The sequence below is a fragment of the Tursiops truncatus genome, chromosome 21 (assembly GCF_011762595.2).
Source record: "Tursiops truncatus isolate mTurTru1 chromosome 21, mTurTru1.mat.Y, whole genome shotgun sequence".
NCBI classification, from domain to species: domain Eukaryota; kingdom Metazoa; phylum Chordata; class Mammalia; order Artiodactyla; family Delphinidae; genus Tursiops; species Tursiops truncatus.
Genome location: NC_047054.1, coordinates 18,864,059 through 18,887,002, shown reverse-complemented (window position 1 = coordinate 18,887,002; position 22,944 = coordinate 18,864,059). Strand labels below are relative to the sequence as shown.

Here is a 22,944-nt window from a genome sequence, read left to right as displayed (position 1 = left end):
ACCGGGTGTTGGCTTCAGTGGCAGGACAGCCTACGGTTCAGATCGGCGAGGTGGAAAGCCGCGCCCCCCGCTGCCGGGGTCTCCGGATGGAGTCCGGCCGAGAGCGCAGCGCGGCGTGCACGGAAGCTCCGGCTCCCTCGCCACGCCCACTTCCTGCCCCATCCCGGGCTTTTCCAGGTCTCCTCTTCCAGTGAACCGGATGCTCCGTCAGTTACCTCCTCCGCGTCCTCCGGTGCTTCCCGGCTCCCTGGCAAGGCCGCAGGCATCCACGCGGGGACGGTCAGGGGGCTCCCGGCGGCTGGCCTGGCAGGTGTAGGGCGCCGGTAGGAGCTGGGCGCACACGGTTACCGAGCGTGGAGGAGACACGGCCCTGCGGCGATGGGTGCCAAGGGCGCTCCTTCACGCCGGAGGCAGGCGGGGCGGCGACCGCGGTATCTGCCCACCGGGAGCTTTCCCTTTCTCCTCCTCCTGCTGCTTCTCTGCATCCAGCTCGGTGGAGGACAGAAGAAAAAGGAGGTAGAATGAATCCTCTGGGCATTCCCGGGAGGGCCAGGACGGGTCCGGGCAGGCGGGCCGCGTTCATAGGCAGCCTTCCCGCGTTGCTAGGCAGCCGGGCCGCCAGGTGTGGGCGATGGCTGTTTTGGGGAGAGGTTGGGAGGCCTTTGCGCAAGTCCTTTGGGCTCCACAGTTTCAAAAGTGGGGTTGCCCAGTGCTTTCTCAAAAAACAACGAAGCATCGTCTTTTGTGCGCCTAGCACCTCACACCTTTAAGACACGGAGCGTTTTTGACCCTTACTTGAAGGCAGAGTTTCGGGGCTGTCGAGTCAGTAAAAAAGAGTGTGTTGGATGTGAAAATACCGTTTAGGAGTATTTCAAACCTATAGGAACGAGTTGTCCTTTGTGTTTATTACCCTGCTCTCTTCGTTATCCGTTTCAGGAGGCAACAGCATATTGAGACCGTGTTTAAAGTTATTTTGTATTTTATATACATTTTTAAAGCTGTATATTTTTCTTTATATTAAACTCAAGGTATAATTGTGCGAATAACCTCATATTTAGGTTGCGCAAGTTTATTTGTGAAATTCAGATCACCTGATTTCAATCTTAGTCCTATAGTAACTCTGATGAGCACGCGGATTGAAGTAACTGACCGTATTTAAAGTAGTTGTAGAGTTATTTGTGAATTTCAGTTATCCATCTCTACCTTGGATGGTTGATCTAGTGGGATTAGAAAAAAAATACTTTGGAAATGTAAGGTTTCTAATTGTACGTCATTTTAGTGAGAGTGTCTCTCCATATTAATTGCAAGTAGTTTTTCCTGGTGAAGTTTTATTTACATACACGTGGCTCTAATTCGGGTTTCAAATATTACCGCAACTTTCTTGACAGCTGGGTGGAAAGAGTGAAAAAACAGCCTCACACACAAGTAACTCTGATTCTCTTTCTCTTTACTCCTTGCCTGAAACAACTCTGAACTCAGTATTTTGCCTTCAACTTTTTTATTTTAACTTTTTTTTACTTTAACATAAAAATAGGCCTTAGTGAAATTAGTGGTGTTATAGTAAGAGGTTTGATGAAGAACCACTGTTAAATTAAGACTGTATTTACAAATATAACGATTTTTTTGCCTAGCATTTGGTATTTATATACATTTCTTAGATTTCATAGTTTTTCTCTTTTTTAATTTTTTATCTTAGAACCTTGCCAACATATTTAAAATTTATTTTTATATTTTTAAATTTAATTTTATTTATTTTTATACAGCAGGTCCTTATTAGTCATCAGTTTTATACACATCAGTGTATACATGTCAATCCCAATCTCCCAATTCATCCCACCACCATCCCCACGCCTCGCCGCTTTCCCCCCTTGGTGTCCATACGTTTGTTCTCTACATCTGTGTCTCAATTTCTGCCCTGCAAACTGGTTCATCTGTACCGTTTTTCTAGGTTCCACATATATGAGTTAATATACGATATTTGTTTTTCTCTTTCTGACTTACTTCACTCTGTATGACAGTCTCTAGGTCCATCCACATCTCTACAAATGACCCAATTTTGTTCCTTTTTATGGCTGAATAATATTCCATTGTATATATGTACCACATCTTCTTTATCCATTCGTCTGTCGATGGACATTTAGGTTGCTTCCATGACCTGGCTTTGTAAATAGTGCTGCAGTGAACACTGGGGTGCGTGTGTCTTTTTGAATTATGGTTTTCTGTGGGTATATGCCCAGTAGTGGGATTGCTGGGTCATATGGTAATTCTGTTTTTAGTTTTTTAAGGAACCTCCAGACTGTTCTCCATAGTGGCTGTATCGATTTGCATTCCCACCAACAGTGCAAGAGGGTTCCCTTTTCTCCACACCCTCTCCAACATTTGTTGTTTGTAGATTTTCTGATAATGGCCATTCTGACCAGTGTGAGGTGATACCTTATTGTAGTTTCGATGTGCATTTCTCTAATAATTAGTGATACTGATCAGCTTTTCATGTGCCTCTTGGCCATCTGTTTGTCTTCTTTGGAGAAATATCTATTTAGGTCTTCTGCCCATTTTTGAATTGGGTTGTTTTTTTAAAATTGAGGTGCATGAGCTGTTTATATATTTTGGAGGTTAATCCTTTGTTCATTGATTCATTTGCAAATATTTTCTCCCATTCTGATGGTTGTCTTTTCATCTTGTTTATGGTTTCCTTTGCTGTGCAAAAGCTTTTAAGTTTCATTAGGTCCCATTTGTTTATTTTTGTTTTTATTTCCATTACTCTAGGAGGTGGGTCAGAAAAGATCTTGCTGTGATTTATGTTGAAGAGTGTTCTTCCTATGTTTTCCTCTAAGAGTTTTATAGTGTCTGGTCTTACATTTAGGTCTTTAATCCATTTTGAGGTTATTTTTATGTATGGTGTTAGGGAGTGTTCTAATTTCATTCGTTTACATATAGCTCTCCAGTTTTCCCAGCACCATTTATTGAAGAGACTGTCTTTTCTCCATTGTATATCCTTACCTCTTTTGTCATAGATTAGATGACCATAGGTGCGTGGGTTTATCTCTGGGCTTTCTATCCTGTTCCATTGATCTATATTTCTGTTTTTGTGCCAGTACCATATTGTCTTGATTACTGTAGCTTTGTAGTACAGTCTGAAGTCAGGGAGTCTGATTCCTCCAGCTCCGTTTTTTCCCGTCAAGATTGCTTTGGCTATTCGGGGTCTTTTGTATCTCCATACAAATTTTAAGATTTTTTGTTCTAGTTCTGTAAAAAATGCCATTGGTAATTTGATAGGGATTGTATTGAATCTGTAGATTGCTTTGGGTAGTATAGTCATTTTCACAATATTGATTCTTCCAATACAAGGACATGGTATATCTCTCCATCTGTTTGTGTCATCTTTGATTTCTTTCATCAGTGTCTTATAGTTTTCTGAGTACAGGTCTTTTACCTCCTTGGGTAGGTTTATTCCTAGGTATTTTATTCTTTTTGTTGCAATGGTGAATGGGATTGTTTCCTTAATTTCTCTTTCTGATCTTTTGTTGTTAGTGTATAGGAATGTAAGAAATTTCTGTGCATTAATTTTGTATCCTGTAACATTACCAGATTCGTTGATTAGCTCCAGTAGTTTTCTGGTGGCATCTTTAGGATTCTCTATGTATAGTATCATGTCATCTGCAGAGAGTGACAGTTTTACTTATTCTTTTACAATATGTATTCCTTTTTTTTCTTTTTCTTCTCTGATTTCCATGGCTAGGACTTCCAAAACTATGTTGAATAATAGTGGCGAGAGTGGACATCTTTGTCTTCTTTCTCATCTTAGAGTAAATGCTTTCAGTTTTTCACCATTGAGAATGATGTTTGCTGTGGGCATAGTTTTTCTTGAGAAAGGGAGAAGATTTGAAAAGTAGTTTTTTGTGTGTGTAGTTTACCAGAGCAGAGGGCATTAAAAACAATGAGGAACTCCATGCAAATTCTGATGATTTATCTCCTAGAGAGATCATTGTAACCATGGTAACTTTCAGTTGGGAGGAAAAAAAAAAAGCCCCAAAAAGAAGTCTAAAAAGTGTACATCTTCAAAGCGTCTTAGCATCTCCAATTGTAAGACTACTTTAACATGTGACATTTGTTAATTTAGTGTAATTATAAATTGTGATAACATCTATTTCCATTAAATATATTTTATAAAGGTTATTTTAAAAATGCAGAATTAGGGAGAAAATTGTTGCGGATTTAAAAAGGATGTCTTCCAAAACTTTTATTTCTGTTAAATAGGAGAGCCTAATGATACTACATGGTGATATTGTAGAATACACATATTTTATTTAAGGAAAAGAGCAAAATAACATATAGTAGAAGTTTTAATACTTTATGTTAAATATGTTTAATAATTAATTAACATATCAACAAATTAATTGTTAATTAACATTAATTAACATATTAATATGTTATTAAACATATTTAAGTATTAAGTAATTTAATACTTAATTAAATATGTTTAATACTTTACGTCTCTGAAATGCAGTCTAGTTCAGTATCTGGTACTCAGTTCAAAAACTATGATCTCGAGCTTCCCTGGTGGCACAGTGGTTGAGAATCTGCCTGCTAATGCAGGGGACACGGGTTCTGGGAGGATCCCACATGCTGCGGAGCAACTAGGCCCGTGAGCCACAACTACTGCGCGTCTGGATCCTGTGCTCCGCAATAAGAGAGGCCGCGATAGCGAGAGGCCCGCGCACCACGATGAAGAGTGGCCCCCGCTTGCCACAACTAGAGAAAGCCCTCGCACAGAAACTAAGACCCAACACAGCAAAAATAAATAAACTAATTAATAAACTCCTACCCCCAACATCTTCTTTAAAAAAACAAACAAAAGAACTATGATCTCTTCCAATACCGGAAGAAAAACATTCTTTCTTGGAAATATTGGTCACGAGTGTGTTACTTTTCTAGGGATATTCCAGAGTTGTTTTGATCAAATGTGGCGGCTGCTGCTGCTTTTTTTTTTGCTTAGTTTAGAACCTGTTGCCCGGTATAAGATTTGACACAATTGAGCCAGAAAATATAATAGCTGGAACTTAATTTACTACAATAAATATTACAAACATAAGTACTGGAATAGTTGACTTGGCATGGATTGTGTATTCTTTTGTTCTGGGGAACCCAAATGGAAATGTAAAGTTGAACCTGGAATCAGGAATTGGACGTTAGTTGCTTTTAAGGAAGTAACATTTATGACAGTAATAGTTACCACCATAGATTTTTGAATAGAACTGATGGTCCAGTTACAATTCATATCCTATCTAATTGACATCAAACCACTTAACTTCCCTGAATTTTAGTTTTGTTTAAAAATACAGGTATAGGGCTTCCCTGGTGGTGCAGTGGTTGGGAGTCCGCCTGCCGATGCAGGGGACGTGAGTTCGTGCCCCGGTCTGGGAAGATCCCACATGCCGCGGAGCGGCTGGGCCGTGAGCCATGGCCGCTGAGCCTGCGCGTCCGGAGCCTGTGCTCCGCAACGGGAGAGGTCACAACAGTGAGAGGCCCGCGTACCGGGAAAAAAAAAAAAAAAAATTAAAAATACAGGTGTAATACTTACATCTCAGTGTTGTCATTGGGATTAAATAAGACTGTATTTAAAGTGTTTAGTGCAATGCCTAGAGCATAACAAATGATCAGTAATTTGGTAGCTGCTATTATGTATTCTTTATTCAAATGAAAGATAGACATGATAATGAGATCCTAAAATGTGATAAAAAATTTTTTCAAATTAAATTTTTTGCTAAATAAACTGACTTTATAATAATTGTAAATTGTATAGTTTATGGAATAAAATGTTCATTACTTATTTTATTATGAAACACTGAGAATTCCAAACTCTAACATTGCTTGAGAACTTCCCAAGAGGAGATTTTACCTCATGGAAGAATTGGTAGTATTCATGGATTTGTGTATGTGTGTCTACATATATAGGTATATATCTGTTTCTAAATGAAGACATTTTCATTCATCAAAAAATAATTTTGTCATATTCTTTATTTAAGAATATAGTCAAGAGAAATAGTTAAATAGGTACAGAAAATTGACGGGAGATTTTTATAGTCAGTTTCCTTAATTACATTGAATAAAGTCATGTTAAGTGAGTTTTGAATCCTCATGTTAAGTGATACAGATTTGTGGGAGACTTTAGCTTCTTAGTAGTATATCATTTGCATTTCTGATGCATCATGGGTTTCCATTATTTTGACAGTTTCTCTATTTCTTATATTGTTAACACTTATCAGAATTGTTTTAATCTCTAATGACCTCTTATAGTAGAATAAAAGCTCAAATTCTGTAATGATTTCCAGTGGACTTAATGACTTTACCATCATCAAAAGCAGCTACCGTCAGCCCTTCAAATCCGGGGGTCTTGTACCTGCAGACAGAGAGGGCCGACTGTACCACACTATTTTGTAGCATGAGGGACTTGAGCAGTTTCAGATTTTGGTATCTGCTGGGGTCCTGGAAGCGATCCCCCTTCGATACTGAAGGACAACTATAATATAATAATTTATACTTTCTGCAAAGAAAATGATTAGCGAATAGGCTACAACATGTAGGTAGCAGCTCATAGATATATTTTAAGAGAGAAGTAGTGTTATTAGTTGCCTCTGAGATAACTTCTATAAGCACACTTTACACTGAGATGTATATATCCAGTTACTCTTTAGTGGCACAGCCTTGAAGTAGAGACTTTAGTGTCTTAGCAAATGATAGGGAGAGGATGGAGGTAAGAGATGGATTTTGATTTTACCTTTAAGCAGAGAACTTAGGTGGAAGAAATAGCTTGTAAACATATGAGCACAACTTAAAGAAACACATAGTAATTATACTTTGATATGTATACACATACACCTGTCATGCTGATGTCAGGCAACTGTGTCAGCTAAGTTAGATTTTTGTGTACAGTAATTCCTTGAAGAGTAATTGGGAATGACAGGTCTTACTTAAAATGACCAAAACTGCTTGTCAATAACTTTGAGGCTTAGCCTGCCGCAGTTTCATGGATAATGGCAGAAGGCATGGGATTACTGGGTCACAGGCGGACAGGTTATTACAGTAATAGAATTGCCAGAGTATCAGCGTTTGTGCTGGTGATGCAGGCCAGGTGACACCTGCGAATGTAGTGAATTTCAGAGCAGGAGAGGACCTTGAGCTTATGGAACCCAAATCTTTCATGATGGGCAGTAAACGTATTTGACTTCAGCCTTAGAGGGAGTCACTATCTTTATTAAATTGGGAAGTAAACAAACCTGATCTTTGTTCTAGAAGGGACAGTGTCTAGCAGAGCTGTGTGCTACACAAACATCCTTGAACAGATAGCCTAGAACAAAGTCAGTCAGTACTTGTCCTTGCAAGTTTTGTAGAAACCGTGATGAACCGTCTGCCTACGCAAGGGATCTAACCTGGGTCAAAAGGGAACACTTCAGGATATTTTCCTCCACATACACAAAACACCAGCATGTTCAGCCCCTTCTATATGTGTTCTCTTCTACGTGGAAGACACAGAGAAAGGGAAAGGGCAGAAACATGAAACTTGAGCCACAGATTCATCAGCTATTTGTTAACTGCTTTGGGCTGCATTTACTTGTGCATATTCTCTTTAGCCTTAAATAGTCAGTGAGTTTGGATGTGAGTGTGATCAGTATGCCTGTGACTACCTTAGTAGTCTCCAGGTTTGTTTGGTGTATTAGACCATGTGACGATTGCTTCTTTCCACAAGACTTCCACCTGGAGCATCATGCTAATTTCACCAAGATAGATTTACCTTTGGCTAAGTATAGGAGTAACTCTTTTCCTGCTAGATCATGAACAAATGTAACACTGTGTGCATGAGTATGTGTGGACCAAATAGGTAGTATTTACGTCAGTCTCTATCCAGTTTTTATTCTGTCTGTTGGCAAGATTTCTGCAGCTTCTCAAATTGAGCCTAAGAACCTGCTGTATAAAAAAATAAATAAAATAAAATTCAAAAAAGAAAAAAAATTGAGCATACCTAAAAGGGAACTCTCAATCCTTTCCTCTGCCCATCTGGCCCATCTGTTTTCTCATTGCTGTCAACAGTGCTGTTTTATGGGGAACAAATTTTAACCTCATTTTTTTTTTTTTTAAGTAATCACTTGCCATATATAATACTATATCTTTGTAGCTCTTACGTTTTGCACGTTGTACACAGGCTGACTTCACATAATTTCTTGCAGAGTCATACATAGATTTAAGGAGAGCATCTTGCAAAAATATGATTCCTCTATTATACGTAGATATGTAAAACATAAATATTTAGTTTGAATAGTAAAATTTCAAATATATTATTCAGAAAAATAGACAGTATTTTTTTCATAGTAATTGATATCTGTCTATCTCTCTGCCTGCTTGCCTGATTGTTTCTCTGTTTAATGTCAGAAGGAAAAAGGTCAGTGTCAACAGTGAACTTATGTTACAGAGTGTTTCACAATCTGTGATAAAAGTCCTAACTTAGAAGTATAGCATCCTGAAGCCATTAATGAGTTGAAAAAAGTTAAGAATAAAAAGGAGTCTTTACTAGCATTTATTGTTATTACATTTTTGGTTGCTCATATCAAGATACCTAACTAGTTTGACGTTTGGAAGTGAAAAGGAAATTTTCTTTCCTCTGTATGTTACTATGAGAACTCAACCATCTTTAATGAAAAGGGGCACTTGAGTATAGGTTAGATAAATTGTGGTACTGATTTTATTAAATGGAACTGTTTATTTTAGATGTGTATTTTTAGAGATGGCTTAATATTGCTGTCAATATGATTTGACTCAACTTTTGGAGAAATATTGTGGTTCAGTGTCTTCTCTGCTTAGAAACAAAGCAAACTATTGGAAAGTTAGTTCATATGATTTTTGTGGTAAAACTTAAGGTACAAGATTGATTACAAATTGTAAGATCTGTTTACTATTCATATTAAATTTAATGAGATACTGTCCTGTAATTTAGTGAATTTAACAAACTTGGGAGTTGGAAATAAGGCTTATTTCAGGAAATGAAAAAAAAACATAACAGGAGAGTTGATAGAAGATAGAATGCCAGGCATTTCACCTAAATCGTTTATAATCATCACAGTATCTTGGTGATTGTGACAGAGTTTTGTTTGCCTTACCTTTGTCTTTGTTAACAGTATACCTTGGTTTTATTTAAGTAGTAGGAGCAGTTGGGACTATCCCAAGCCCCAAGCAATCATTTTTATTAGTCAAAGATTATCATGATTATCCAGTACCCTGCAAATTATTGGTTTAGGAGTGATCACATGATACAATTATGTGGGGCTTTTGGAAGTTTCCTCCTTCTTCATAAAGGACCCAAAGTGGGGTAATTCTTTCTTCCTGTCTTTGGATATGTGTTTGAGAATGTGATGCATTGTTGAACCCATCTTGTAATCACAAAAAGTACAAGCCTGAGGGCGAAACCAGTAAGTTTATGCTGGCAGAGTAGAAAATTGGGAAGAACATGGGTACTTGATGGCATGACTTAACTAGCCTTGTAAATGCTTCAACTCTGGACTCCTTGTTATATGAGTTAATAAGCTTTCTTATTGTTTAAGACATTTCAAGTTGAATTTCTGATTTTTTGTATTTGAAAGCGTTCTACTGAGGAAGGTCCTCTTGGATTAAGGGTTTTACCCGTGACTGTACAACTTGTCAGTTTACAGCCTTACCCCAAAGAACTCTTTCTACATTATGTTTTAGTAACCGGGCCCTCTTTGTGAATTAGTTATTAAATATTAGTGGAGGACCATTTAAGTATGTATAGCTGTCCCCAGTCTTTGAATATCAGTTGTCAGTATTAGAAGTTGGTGTATGTTTCGGTGTCATTGAAGTGCATTTTCATGTTCCTTTTACTAAAATAACTTTGTTTTTATTGTATGAATTGAAATTCTCTATTCAAAAGTTATGTCCAAAACGTTGTAGGAAAGAAATTGGGCATAAATTTATTATGTGCTTTAAAAACTATTAGCCCAAGAACAGAGTGGAAGAGAGTAAGTATGCCCAAGATGTATTTGCTGTATGCTTTTTTCTGTTTGAATGTTTTTAAGAAATACTTATTCCTTTTGCTTTTGTGTAGGTAATAGATTGGTACGTAGTTTCATTGTAAAGACATGCGAAATAAAATTCAGGAAGATACTTAATTTTATTTTTAAAATGATCATGTTTTAATAATGTTCTTTTAGTTAACATCTGAGTTAAGATTAAGCAAAAGAAAAACTGGGACCTTCCTCAAAGATCAGGCTTTGTGCAATGCTTTGTGGAGTGGCTTTGCTGTGTCTTGCTCTTGTTTCCTGTGCATTTTTCCTCTTGGAGCCTTTGTGGGGAGAAAGAGTGGCTGAGTCAAGGTGTAACACCATCATCATGGCACTCATTCAGCATAGCTTCCTATGGAGAGCAGCGTGAGTCACAGGCTTTGATGTTGGAGCCTATTCCAAACCATAAAGCGAATGTCGTGTGTGTGTGTGTGTGTGTGTGTGTGTGTGTGGTGTTTAAACACTGCGTTATACAATGATAGAGCAGGAAAGTCAGATTTCAGGCTAAATAACAAAGCTGGGACTAGGAGGGAGTTTTCCTGCCTCCAGAGTTGCTATTTCTGCATCCTCGTGCTCAGTAATGCTGTCTTGTCTCTGCCCCTCCCCTCTTTATTACTTTAAGTATACTATCATTTCCTCTGTCTTTTCATGGCTGATCTTTTCTGAACTTCATGGGTACTTGTTTTGTAAACTTCAAAATGATTACTGGTTTGGCAGCTCTAAAACAAACCTATTAATACTGCTTAGACTTGACCCCTTTGAGAACATAATTTATAAAATTAGGCCATCTGTTTCTTTATGAAGCTGTTTAAATAAATGAAATTAGTCTAAGGGAAGCCTAAGTCACAAGAGTCAGAACTCTGTAACCTACATGGATGATGAAAGTATGTAAGTTTCTGTTCCACCTGTCTTCCCCAAATAGTGCTTCCTACAGTCCCTAATGCTGAGGAAAGCCTTGTCATACATCTCTTTGCCAGAGCCAGAAATCCGGGCACATTCACTTAGTTTCAAACGTTTACTCAGTTGTGACTTTCTTTAACACCCCTTCCTTCACCCCAGCTGAAGACGTCCCCTGGGACTTCCTAGCCAATGCTGTCTTGCGGGGTGCTCTTTACATGGCTCTAGGATGCAATCCAGCGTTCTTTGCATGCTCTTGAGTGCTTTTCCTGAGTGAGCCTTTGTCTGACTCTCCTGTTTTCTGTCTCACCACTGTTACATGCTTCCTTCCAGTGTTAACTTAAGCAGGGTACCCCTTCTCCGGCTCAGATTGATAGATGTCTGTGCTTATTCTTTATGGCACTTAAGTGAATTATTGCCTATTGTCTCTCGTTACTGTTGTTCTACAAGCCCTTTGAGGAGAAGGGTTGTGGGTTTATTTTTGTATCTGTATTTCCATATTCAAGCATAGTGCCTTGTACTTGGTAAATGCTTAGTAAAGTTACTTTGGTCGAGATACTTAATCTCTCTAAATTATCTGTAAAGTGGAGATAGTTTGTTAGTCCCTACTATAGAGTTGTGAGCCTTACATGAGATAATCCTCTAAAGTATACTTAGCATAGTGCCTGGAACATAGTAAGTGCTTATTGAACGTTAGCTTTGGTGCTGATATTGGTGAATGACTGCAGGATGTTCTGTGGTTTGTTTTATGTTTCCAAAGTGAATTTTCATGAGTAGCATAAGTTGATTTGGCATTACAAAAGAAACTTTTAAAGGCATTTGATATGCATAATTTTTCATGAATACTTAATTTTCCTATGTGACAGATTCTGCTACTAAATTGGCTCTTGAGAAAATGTCATCGTTCCTTTCTTCAGATGATTAAAGATTTGGCAGTAACCATTTGATCATGGTTACTTTTCCTATTTGACTTTTTACAGCATTTGACAGGTGCTCAGTGTAGCCCTGTTTGGGGTTAACCTATTTGTAGTCCTTTGGACCTCTTGGAACTAGAGGTCTGTTTCTCTCCCCAGGTTTGTGAAGTTTTCAGCTATTATTGCATTAACTATACTTTTTGTCTCTTTTTCTTTCTCTTCTCCTTCTGGAATTCCCATAATGCAAACATCGTTCCTTTCATTGTGTCCCATAATTCCTATAGGCTTCCTTCACTCTTTTTCATTCTTTTTTCTTTTTGTTTTTCTGACTGGATAATTTCAATTGTCCTATCTTCCAGGTCACTGATTCTTTCTTTTCCATTGTTGAGTCTGGTTTTGAAACTCTCTATTGAATTCTTCTGATCAGTTATTATATTTTTGTACTTCAGGATTTCTGTTTGGGTTTTTTTTAAAGTTTCTGTTTATTCTACTTCTTGTTTTGTTGATGCATTGTGTTCCTAATTTCATTTAGTTGTCTGTCTGCATGTTCTTGTAGGTCACTAAACTTCTTTAAGAGGGTTGTCTGACAGTTCATAGATCTGCATTTTTTTAGTATCCATTATTAGAGCTTTATTAGTTTCTTTTGGTGGTGTCATATTTACCTGATTTTTCGTGATCCTTGATTCCCTACATTGGTATCTGCACATTTGAGTAAGTGGTTTCCTTTTCCAGACTTTGCACGTTTGCTTTGACAGATACAGTACTTCACCAGTCAGTTCAATTTGGGTTTCTGGATCCCACGACTCCTACAGAGGTACTTTTGCTTTTGGATGGATGCTGAATTTTTGTTGTTGAGGGGAGGGAAGGATAAAAATGAGGGCTGACTTATGCTGACATGTTGCTGACATCACTCCTCTTTCTTTTTTTCAAAAGCTCACCACCCTTGACGTTTGTGACTTGACCCTTACATGGCTTTATACCAGAATGATGGATAGCATAGATTATTAGAACACCACTATCACCTCTACTATTTTTTTTGCTATTGATTTTATTTTATTTTCTATTTTATTTATTTATTTTTGCGGTACGCGGGCCTCTCACTGTTGTGGCCTCTCCCGTTGCAGAGCGCAGGCTCAGCAGCCATGGCTCACGGGCCTAGCCGCTCCGCGGCATGTGGGATCTTCCTGGACCGGGGCACGAACGTGTGTGCCCTGCATAGGTAGGCGGACTCTCAACCACTGCACCACCAGGGAAGCCCTATTTCTTATTTTTTTTTAATTTATTTGTTTTATTTATTTATTTTTGGCTGCACTGGATCGTCTTTGTGGTGCGTGGGCTTCTCATTGCAGTGGCTTCTTTTGTTGCAGAGCACAGGCTGTAGGCATGTGGGCTCTAGAGCACAAGCTCCGCTAGTAGCTGTGGTGCGCGGGCTTAGTTGCTCCGCGGCATGTAGGATCTTCCCGGACCAGGGCTTGAACCCTTGTCCCCTGCACTGGCAGGCAGATTCTTAACCACTGCGCCACCAGGGAAGCCCTTTGCTATTGATTTCAGTTGTCACTTTTCTTTGGCGTTTAATGAAGCCTGTAACACTCTGTATAATTTGGTTTGGTCGTTTGCTTTCTCATTGTCTTTTTTCTTATTTTACTGTTTGGTAGTCTTATAGAATGGAATTAGAATGAGAAAAGCAGGTAATGTGAATTCTAGCCCCATTGTTTATCTTTACAAATTATCTATTTGGACCACAATTTCCTTCTTTATAAACTAGAGATAATTCCTCGCATAGGGTTGTTTTGAAGATGAAATGAAATAAAATGCGAACTTTACAAAATGTTAAGGGTTTTATGAAAGTTAGTTCTGAAAAATGATACGTGGGTTCCAGTTTCTTTGATATAAACTCTGGGCTCTTGGGCAAGGCACTTAACCTTTTGAAGCATCAGTTCGTTCAGCTGTAAAATGAGAACATTGAACAAGATCATGATGTCTGAATCTGGGGAAAATAGGAAAAGTTTCCCATTGGCTGTCTGAAATTATAAACGTTTTTCATTTATGGCATAAATGGATTTTTCTGGCATGAGCATCTGTAACGTATATTAGATTTTTAAAATGTTAAAAACTATTGGATTAAACGTTTGCTTAGATCCTTTCTAGATGGTATGATTATATGAAATATGGTAATAGAATGATTTATGGTAGTTTCTTTGTATATCAAAGGTAATTTTATGTCTTAGAGGTTGAATCTTAGTAATAGTTCTGCTCTTATTTGATTACAGTGTCCTTATCATAAAGAAGTTTAACTAATACTAGTTTTCAACAATTTGAGTTATATGATCCACAGAGGATAACCAAAACTAATTGTGGCAGAGCTATTTCAGTTCTTTTTATTTGCCTATCAGATAGCAATTAGATTTATACTTGCCTTATATTTGCCTGTTTCAAATATGTAATCTACAAAGCCACAAATTAAAACAATAAGCTATTTTTGTACATTGCTGTAGTATTCAGAATACAGCATAGGTGCTATATCTGCAGTAATTCATATAGATAAGAAAACCTAGAAAAGTAGTAATTTGAGTACAATCATTAGCACTGGCCTCTAGTGTTCAAGATACATATTAGCAGAATAAAACAAACCTATTTCATTATCTAAAAAAGGAATTGGTGAGGGAAATAGGGTGTTGTTTTCCTTTTCTTCGTATCTCTTTTCTTTGTAGAGCTACTAATGTAAAATTAGGTTAGGTTAGCCCTATGGCATTTTCTACACAGATTGCAGTCCTTTGGTTTATGTATTTTCACAGGATTCCATCCTGTCGTGGTAAGTAGATGATCCCAGGGACCTTTCTGTATTGTTTTCCTGATTTGTTACTAAAATCTCAACTTCTTTAGTGTGGGAAGTTCCTAGTCTTACTGGTCTGTGTCATCATAATCATAACAGAAGCCCAAAGTAGATGAGTCTTCTATGTTTTATGATTGTCGCTTATTGGTTTCTTAAATACGTTGTAAATGTTTTTCATATTACATCCATTTTGATTGTTTTAAATAGAAATAATAGTATTGAAATAAATGGTAGAAAATAAGTGTATTTGAGTGTCATCTTCCTAAAATACAGCACCTTACTGAATAAAGGGCCATGTCACTGACATTTCTCTAAAATGTGATCTACCATTCCTTTTAGCCAACAAATATTTGTTGATGAATACTACATGTCAGACACCATACTGGATTTTGGAGGTAAAGTAGTGAACAAGACAGCCACTGTCCTGATGTATCCTATAGCTCATAGTCCTGTAGGAGATTCAGACAGGAAAATAGGCAATTATAGTATGGTGTGAGAAATGCATAAACTGGGAACTGTTGGGTGCCGTGGTGTTATGTTAGCACATTGGGGTCAGCTGAAAACTGAAGATACACATAGGAAATGGCTTAATGAAGGGAGAAGTATTCTAAGAAGAAGAAATAGTACTAGTAAAGGTCAAGAAGTATGAAAAAACACAAGTTCAGGAAACTCAAAGTAGTTCGACATGGCTCAGCTTAGAATGCACAGGGTGGGGGAGTGGCAGGGTTGAGGCTGGAATGGAAGCCAGAGTCAAATCCCAAAGGACCTTGCAAGCCATGTTAGAGTCTAGACTTGACCTTGAAGTTCGTGGGAGGAACTGAAGGGTTTTATCTTGGAGGTGAGGATGAGGTTTATATTTAGGAGGGTTGCTCTGGGCCTGCTGTGGAAACTAGCTTAGGTGGGGATGCGAAGTTGGAGGAAGGGCAGCAGTCTGCTCAAGAGGCTACAGCAGAACTGGATGTGAGAGGCAGTGATGACTTGTCGAAGGTTGTGGCAGTGAGAATGCAGAATGATCACTGGAGTTTTGAGTTCTGGGAGCCAGATGAGGCAGTTCTTGGTGGTTGATTGTGTGTGGGATGAGGGAAAAGGAGGTAAGAATAACGACTACATTTCTTGGTAAAAGGGAAATTCTATTTACTGAAACGGGAAACAGGAGAAGGAAGAGATTTTGGAAGGAAGATAACATGTTCACTTTTAAGGATGTGCGCGATGCCCATGTGACATCTAAACAGGTGTTTGAGAGGCAGTGGAATGTCTGGATATGGACCTATGATCTGGGCTGAAGATGAAATGGATTTGGAAATCATTAGCATCAATGGGAATTGAGTTTTTGGTGGTGGTTCAAAATCCCCGCGCCAGAGTATACAGAGTGAAAAGGAGGAGCAAATGCAGACCCTCAGGGATGGCAGTATTTCACTGTCCTTCAGAAGGCAAGTGCAAAAGAGACCAAGACTGCGCTGCTGGAGAACTAGGAAGAAACCCAGGAGATTGTGGATGTCACAGGAGAGGAATGTTTCAACAAGACAGAGGTCAACAGAGACGAATGGTGACAGGCTAAACAAAAACTGTAAAGAGTCCTTTGGATTTAGGCGGAGCAGTTTAACTGTAGTGCTAGGGTGGAAACTAGAAGGGAGTGAGTGGGTTAGTGAATGAGTGGGTCGTGAGGAAGTAGACACAGCCAACTCTTCTCATGAAGCACTTTTGCTGTGAATGGGTGGTGAGTTAAGTGAGTGGTAGCTGGAGAAGAGGTTGACATGGAGAGGGAAGATAACTGAAGTAGAGCCAGGTGGCTGAGGATGGGAGCAAGGAGTGGGAAGCGGAGACCAGCAGGTGGAATTAGCTTCATACACGAATGTGGTGGTAGTTCTCAGCGCTGTTCACAGGTAGTTTTGGGTTTTCTTCCATGCCTGTGATGGGATTGCACTTTCCTACTCTTGTGAACTCAGGCATGGTCCCAAGACTGACTTTGGCCCATGAGTTGTGAGCAGATGTGTCACATGTCAGTTCTAGGCAGAAGCTCCGAGGGTCATTACATGCCTTGCCATTGTCTTTTTCCCTCTGGTGCGGTGACTGGGAATGTTTGACGCAGTGGGTTCCGTATCAGCCTGGGTCCTCTAGTGAATAGGATGCGCAGAGTCTCCCTGCCAACCCATAAGTTGGAGAAATCCACCATTATTTTTTTAAATACTGAGATCTGGAGCTGTTAGTGCTCTGTAATTTAAGCTCTTTGGATTGTTCCAGGGAGTACTGACGTCTCTTACCTTTCTGTGGGAGAAATGGATAAAAGAAGCGGGTGCAGTTGCAGGCACATTTGTTCTTTCGTTGGCAGAGATGGATGTTTTCTCTGTGAAATGGAAGGTAGACTAAGAAGGAGGAATAAGCTGGTAGGACGGGGAGGTCTAGAACAGTGAATACAGTCTTAAATAGCTAGAAGAGGTATTAGGTAATTTGCCTAGAATTACCCATTTTAAATAGCTAGAATAGGTAATTTTACTCAGAAAACACAGAGGCACTGCTATTATAAATACAAAGGTGGTTTGTGAATATATTAGTTTTCTATTAATGCATAGTAAATTATTGCAAATTTAATGACTAAAAATAACTCATTTAAAAAAATCTCATCGTTTCTACAGGTCAGAAGTCTGGGTTCTCTGTTAGGGGCTCACAGGTGTGGCTGAAGTTCAGGTGTGGCTAGGCTGCATTCTCATCTGGAGCTCTAGATCCTCTTTTTGGCTTACTCAGGTTGTTGGCAGAATTCAGTTCCTGGCAGTTTTAAGGACCCAGTTGCGTATTTTCTTGCTGGCTGTATTCTCTCGGCTTTTTAAGGCCACCCTCAGGTCCTAGCCGTGTGGCTCTCTCCATGGTCAGTTTAAAACATGGCTGTTTGCTTTCTTCCAAGCCAGTAGGCTCATGTCTCTGACTCTTCACTTACTTTGGAAATGCTCCTCTAATTTGGTCAGGCCCGCTCAGTATAATCTCCCTTGTGAGTAACTACAAGTTAACTGACTACATTTGTACATCTTTGCCGTATAAGGTAACATACTTATAGAAGTGCTGTTCTGTCACGTTCACAAGTCTTGTCCATACTCATGAGGAGGGAATTATATAAGGGTTATGGGTCTCTGAGGATTTTTTTAGAATTCTACCTAGTAAAGTAGGTGAGCTTGCACTTTTAGATTTTTCCGTATTTTTAAGTGGTGGCTTATAAAATCACCATAAACAGTTATGATAGTCAGTGTATAGGACAACATTATTTAATATAAGACTTCTGGTAAGGCTGTAAAGTTGAAGTGATAAAATTGAAGTGATAATAAAATGGAAGTATCAGAGTTCAATCAGAAAAGCAGGAGCTCAAGAAGATGAGCATGCATGTATGTATGTGCATGTATCCATATCTGGATTTGTTACAGGAATCCGACTTTATGTAATGGTGGAGGCTGGTGAAGTAAGGATATTGTCTGCGTGTTTGCTGCTGGAGTTTGTGGTCCAAGAGCAATTGGGAAGGGAGGATGCTGTACGGTGGGAAGAATAAGAACAAGCTGAACCTCTGAGGATGGAGTGAAACCATCAGTGATTTTTAAAGCTCATAGTTCTGAAATTGCATAGTAAGGAGAAAATGGTTATTCACAAAAATAAGTAGTTGGAAATGATGAGAATTACTTTATAAACAGCTCACTCATCTTGCAGCCTCAGGATACCAGTTAAACTGATAAATAAGTTCAAAGAGTAATAGACATTTTATTTTCTTTTTCACATGGGAAACTTACAATTAAAATTAAAAATTAAAAAGAAATTTTCAATCTGCCTAAAACTTAATTGTTTAGTGGAATATATTTTTAAAATAAATTTTCTTCCATTAACTGCTTTATAGAAATGTTTCCCTCCCACTCACCCCATTATAGGATAAATCACTGTTCCTCTCTCAGATATTTACTCAGGGTTTCAAAATAGAAAAATTATTAAGTTCAGATGTTTCTTCCACTTTTATGGCTGTTACTTTATATATCTTTGTTAGCCTCATATCAAGGGACCCTGCATTTATAAATTGCACTTAATAATATTGTAGAGAATATTGGGAAGATACCTAAATTGGGATAGTCATGTTGTTTCAATTTAACTATCCGCTAAAACATAAAATAAAAATGATTTCTTGTCTCATTTGAAATATTCATACTAGCACCTTACCTTCATTCAGCTGCTAACAGACTGGTATTATAAAAAAGTAATACTATGGAATCCATTGTCTACTTTCTTATTACTGAGTCAGAATAGTGTAGAATATCAAGATAATGCCTTAATAAAATTGACAATTTATATGGTATTATCCTATACTGTTTTGAGAGATACATATATCTTTTTAATAGTGACTTGTGTTTGTGCATATACCTAAGCATAGTTGTCAACAGCTTTTAGAGAGCTACTTCTCATCTTGCTTTCCTGCTGTGGCTTTCATATTTTTATCAGATTTTATTACATTTTTTCTAAATTGTTTGTTGTGCCAGAGCTGTTTACCATATCAGTTCTTTCTTCTTCATAGACACAAGCTAGACTACATTTCCCAGCCTCCTCTACATTTACTTAGGGCCATGTGACGAAGTCATGGTGAATGGAATGTGAATGGAAGTGATGTCTGTCATCTCTAGCCTGGCCTTAAAGATTGCCCCTTGGCTTATGCTGATCGTCCACTACCCTGTTTGGAAGAGTCATCAGGATTGTATCACAAGCTTCCCTGTGAGGGTCTGTGTTACTTTGCCTCTGCGAATTGAAAGGTAGAAAGGGGGAGAGGGCACTGTTCTTTAGAAGTAGTTGAGGCAGATTCATGGGCAGATGTTTGCAGCATCAACCAGGAATGTCCTGGACACCACTGGGTTCACTTACTATTGTTACTGTAACAAATTATCACAAACTTACTGGCTTACAACAATACAGATATAGTTCCGGAGATCGGAAGTCTGAAGTCAGTCTCACTGGGCTAAAGTCAAGGTGTAGTAATAAGAATTGTGTTCCTTCTGGAAACTCTGAGGGGAGAATCGATTTCCTTGTGTTTTTCAGCTTATAAAGGCTGCTTGAATTCTTTATGATTCTTACCTGTATCACTCCAACCTCTTGCATGTATCCTTACATCTTATATTGACTGATCCTCTTGCCTCCCTCTTTTATAACCCTAATGATTATAATGGGCCCACTCGGCTAATGTAGGATAATCTCCCCATTTCAAGATTCTTTTTTTATTTGAAGTATAGTTGATTTGCAATGTGTTAATTTCTGCTGTAGAGCAGTGATTCACTTATACATATTGAATATATATGTATATATATTCTTTTTTATAGTCTTTTCCATTATGATTTATCTCAGGATATTGAATATAGTTGCCTGTGCTATACCGTGGGACCTTGTTGTTCATCTCAAGATTCTTTACTTAATCACATCTGCACAGTTCCTTTTACCATGTAAGGTCACATGCTCTGAGTTTCTGGGAATTAGGATGTGAACATCTTGCAGGGATTGGAGGGGAGCACACTGTTTAGCCCATCGCAACTACTCACTTAGCTGTTACAGATGAAGAAACTTGGTGGAAGCCTTCAAGAAATAAATCTAAGAGCCCCAGGTGAGCTCTTGAGAATCCCATGCTCTGAGATTGTTGGTAGCTGCTTTTCTTACCTTAGTTTCTCCTGCACTTCTCAATGGCATTCTAAGCTTTTTTTTCTTTTTTAATAGATTTATTTATTTATTTTTAAATTTTTGGCTGCATTGGGTCTTTGTTGCTGTGCACAGGCTTTCTCTAGTTCTGGCGAGTGGGGGCTTCTCTTTGTTGTGGTGCGCAGGCTTCTGATTGTGGTGGCTTCTCGCTGCGGAGAACGGGCTCTAGACGTGTGGGCTTCAGTAGTTGTGTCACACAGGCTCAGTAGTTGTGGCTTGGGGCTCTAGAGTGCAGGCGCAGTAGTTGTGGCACGTGGGCTTGGTAGTTGTGGGTCACGGGCTCTAGAGCACAGGCTCAGTAGTCGTGGTGCATGAGCTTAGTTGCTCCACGGCATGTGGGATCTTCCAGGACCAGGAATCAAACCCGTGTCCCCTGCATTGGCAGGCAGATTCTTAATCACTGCGCCACCACAGAAGTCCCTAGTCATAGTTCTTTTAACTCTTGACCCTGTCCTTTTGGTTAAGCCACTCTGACTTTCTGGGTCACAGTACTTTTGTTAGTTAAAAAATTAGAGTTGAGCTAGATCAGATATGCCTTTCAGCTTTCACATCTTATCATTCCTTTTAATGAAAGAATTGAAGAGTACTTCAGGGCAGTAGGGGAAGCTTTATTTTCAAAAGAGCACTAAATTTAATATTTTTTCAATTAAAAAGAATATTTCCTAACTTATTGTTTCTTTAGTTAGCCACCACTGATCACTCTCCTAGTGCTATCACAGCACATTTTAAAATTCTTCTCTCAAATACTAGCATACTGTCCTTTATATTACTCACCTTCAAATCTCCCATAGAACTTAGTCTAGTATCTTGCTCAGATCAGGTGCTTACTTAAGTATTTGTTTAACACTCTAAGTAGTGGCAAGCATTAGGTACACAAGGTCTCTCTTAACTGAAATTAAATAGTAATTGAAAAGAGGCCAGCTTATTAATCTAGTTAAAATGATGAACAGTATTTTAAAGAAGGGAAATTATCTAAAATTAAAATTATAAAAATTTATTCAATTGATCATATGCTTAAAATTTAGCTTTTAATTGAAAGTAGTCATGATTTATTAGAATGAACAAGGAATGAATAAGTGCTCATATTTTTTGGTGTGAGTTTTCTCAATAAAATTATATGATAGCATAGTCAGACATCTTCAGTTAATGCTTGACTTTTGGAGTATGATTCTGGAAGTCATTTTCATAAAAATATTTTCAGGTTTACCACTTTTCTCAGGGGTGCCTCTCAGTTCTTTGATATTCATATCATTCTCTTTTGAAGTACCTAATGTCATCCTCCTAGTTGGTCTTCTCTTTTCATGTGTTACTCATTATAATTCTGACACTCATTTGTCAGTGGTTTTGCATATAATTTGAGTAGTTCTGCATCAGTTTTAAAAATCAACTTGATGAAATCTTTTGACATTTATAAGATTGCAGTGAATTGTAATAATGACCAAAAAAATAGTGTGACATGGTGTGTTGGGATAGGTGCTGGGGTGAAATGAGGATGGACGTCTGCATAGGCATTACTTTTGTAAACGGATGGTTCATTAGTGAATATACCGTAGATCTTTTTTGCCTCTCTATGCAACTTTGTATTTTTTGTGTGCGCATATTGAATACTTAGGTAAGGAGGCGCTCCTGTGGCATACATAGAACAGAAAACTGCTGTGAAATTGCTGAGATGAAGGGCTTGCTTGTCTTTGGGTTGCTGGTAAGAAAGGACATAGTAAAGAAGGTGTGGTGCCTATTTTTTTTGTCCTCTGTAGGCTGTCCCTCCTTTCCCTCCTCTTTGTTTTCATCTTAACAATCCCCTCTTTAAGGGCCACAGGGGTGAATATATTACCAGGCCATGATGGTCATACCACTCATCCCACTTGTATTTGCCACAGGCTTGGGTGAGTGACCTAGAGTCATTTACTGAGATTTTCTAAATGGCACTGGTAGCTTGCCTTGCTGATTGTGTATGAAATTGGAAGGATGGGATTTTAGGTTGCCTATCACTGCTGGCATGAAAAATGCTAATATACAGAAGCTAAGCAGATAAACAAAGAGATTTTCACAGATTCACTAAATATTTGAACGCTAACTCAGTGCTGGTCTTTGTTCTAGATATAAAAATTGTTGCCCTCCTGTGGCTGGAGGGAGTACCAACAACACGGTCAAGTTCTTGGATGTAGTCATTCCTGAAACCAGATTTATCTCCATCCTTCCTTGTTATATGTACTTATACAGTCCCTTTTTGTCCAAGCTAGATTGAATTAGGTTTATGTCATTTTTAATAAAAGTCATTTTGGTAAATATGAAAGCCATGTATAATTTCAGCTTTCATTAAGAAGATGATACAGATTTTAAAATATATGAATAAATTCTAATTTCTGAATTTGGGTAAACTTTCGTCATGTATTTTTATATTTTTTTTTCCCAGTTTTCAGTAAATGGAGATTACCTTATCCTTTACTTTTTTCTTATATTTCGTTCCAGACTTTAACCTCATGGTTTTCTGGTAAAGCACTCTGGTTGACTACTTTCTTTAGTCATTCAG

At 38.4% G+C, this 22,944-nt stretch overlaps 1 protein-coding gene across 8 annotated transcripts in view; it reads left to right on the top strand.

Annotated features, from left to right (window-relative positions):
* Positions 1 to 201: 201 nt before the first annotated feature.
* Positions 202 to 22,944, top strand: part of TUSC3 (tumor suppressor candidate 3) — a 181,580-nt gene continuing 158,837 nt past the window's right edge. For 7 of the 8 annotated variants that reach the window (XR_012328975.1, XR_012328974.1, XM_073798631.1 and 4 more), the window contains exon 1: positions 203 to 516. Coding sequence is in view for 6 of the 8 variants with exons in the window: in XM_073798631.1 (XP_073654732.1) it covers positions 379 to 516 (138 nt within the window). In the remaining 2 variants the exon portion in view is untranslated. Of the gene's footprint in view, positions 517 to 22,944 lie in introns of all 8 variants that reach the window. The other variant, XM_019921440.3, reaches the window with a different exon arrangement.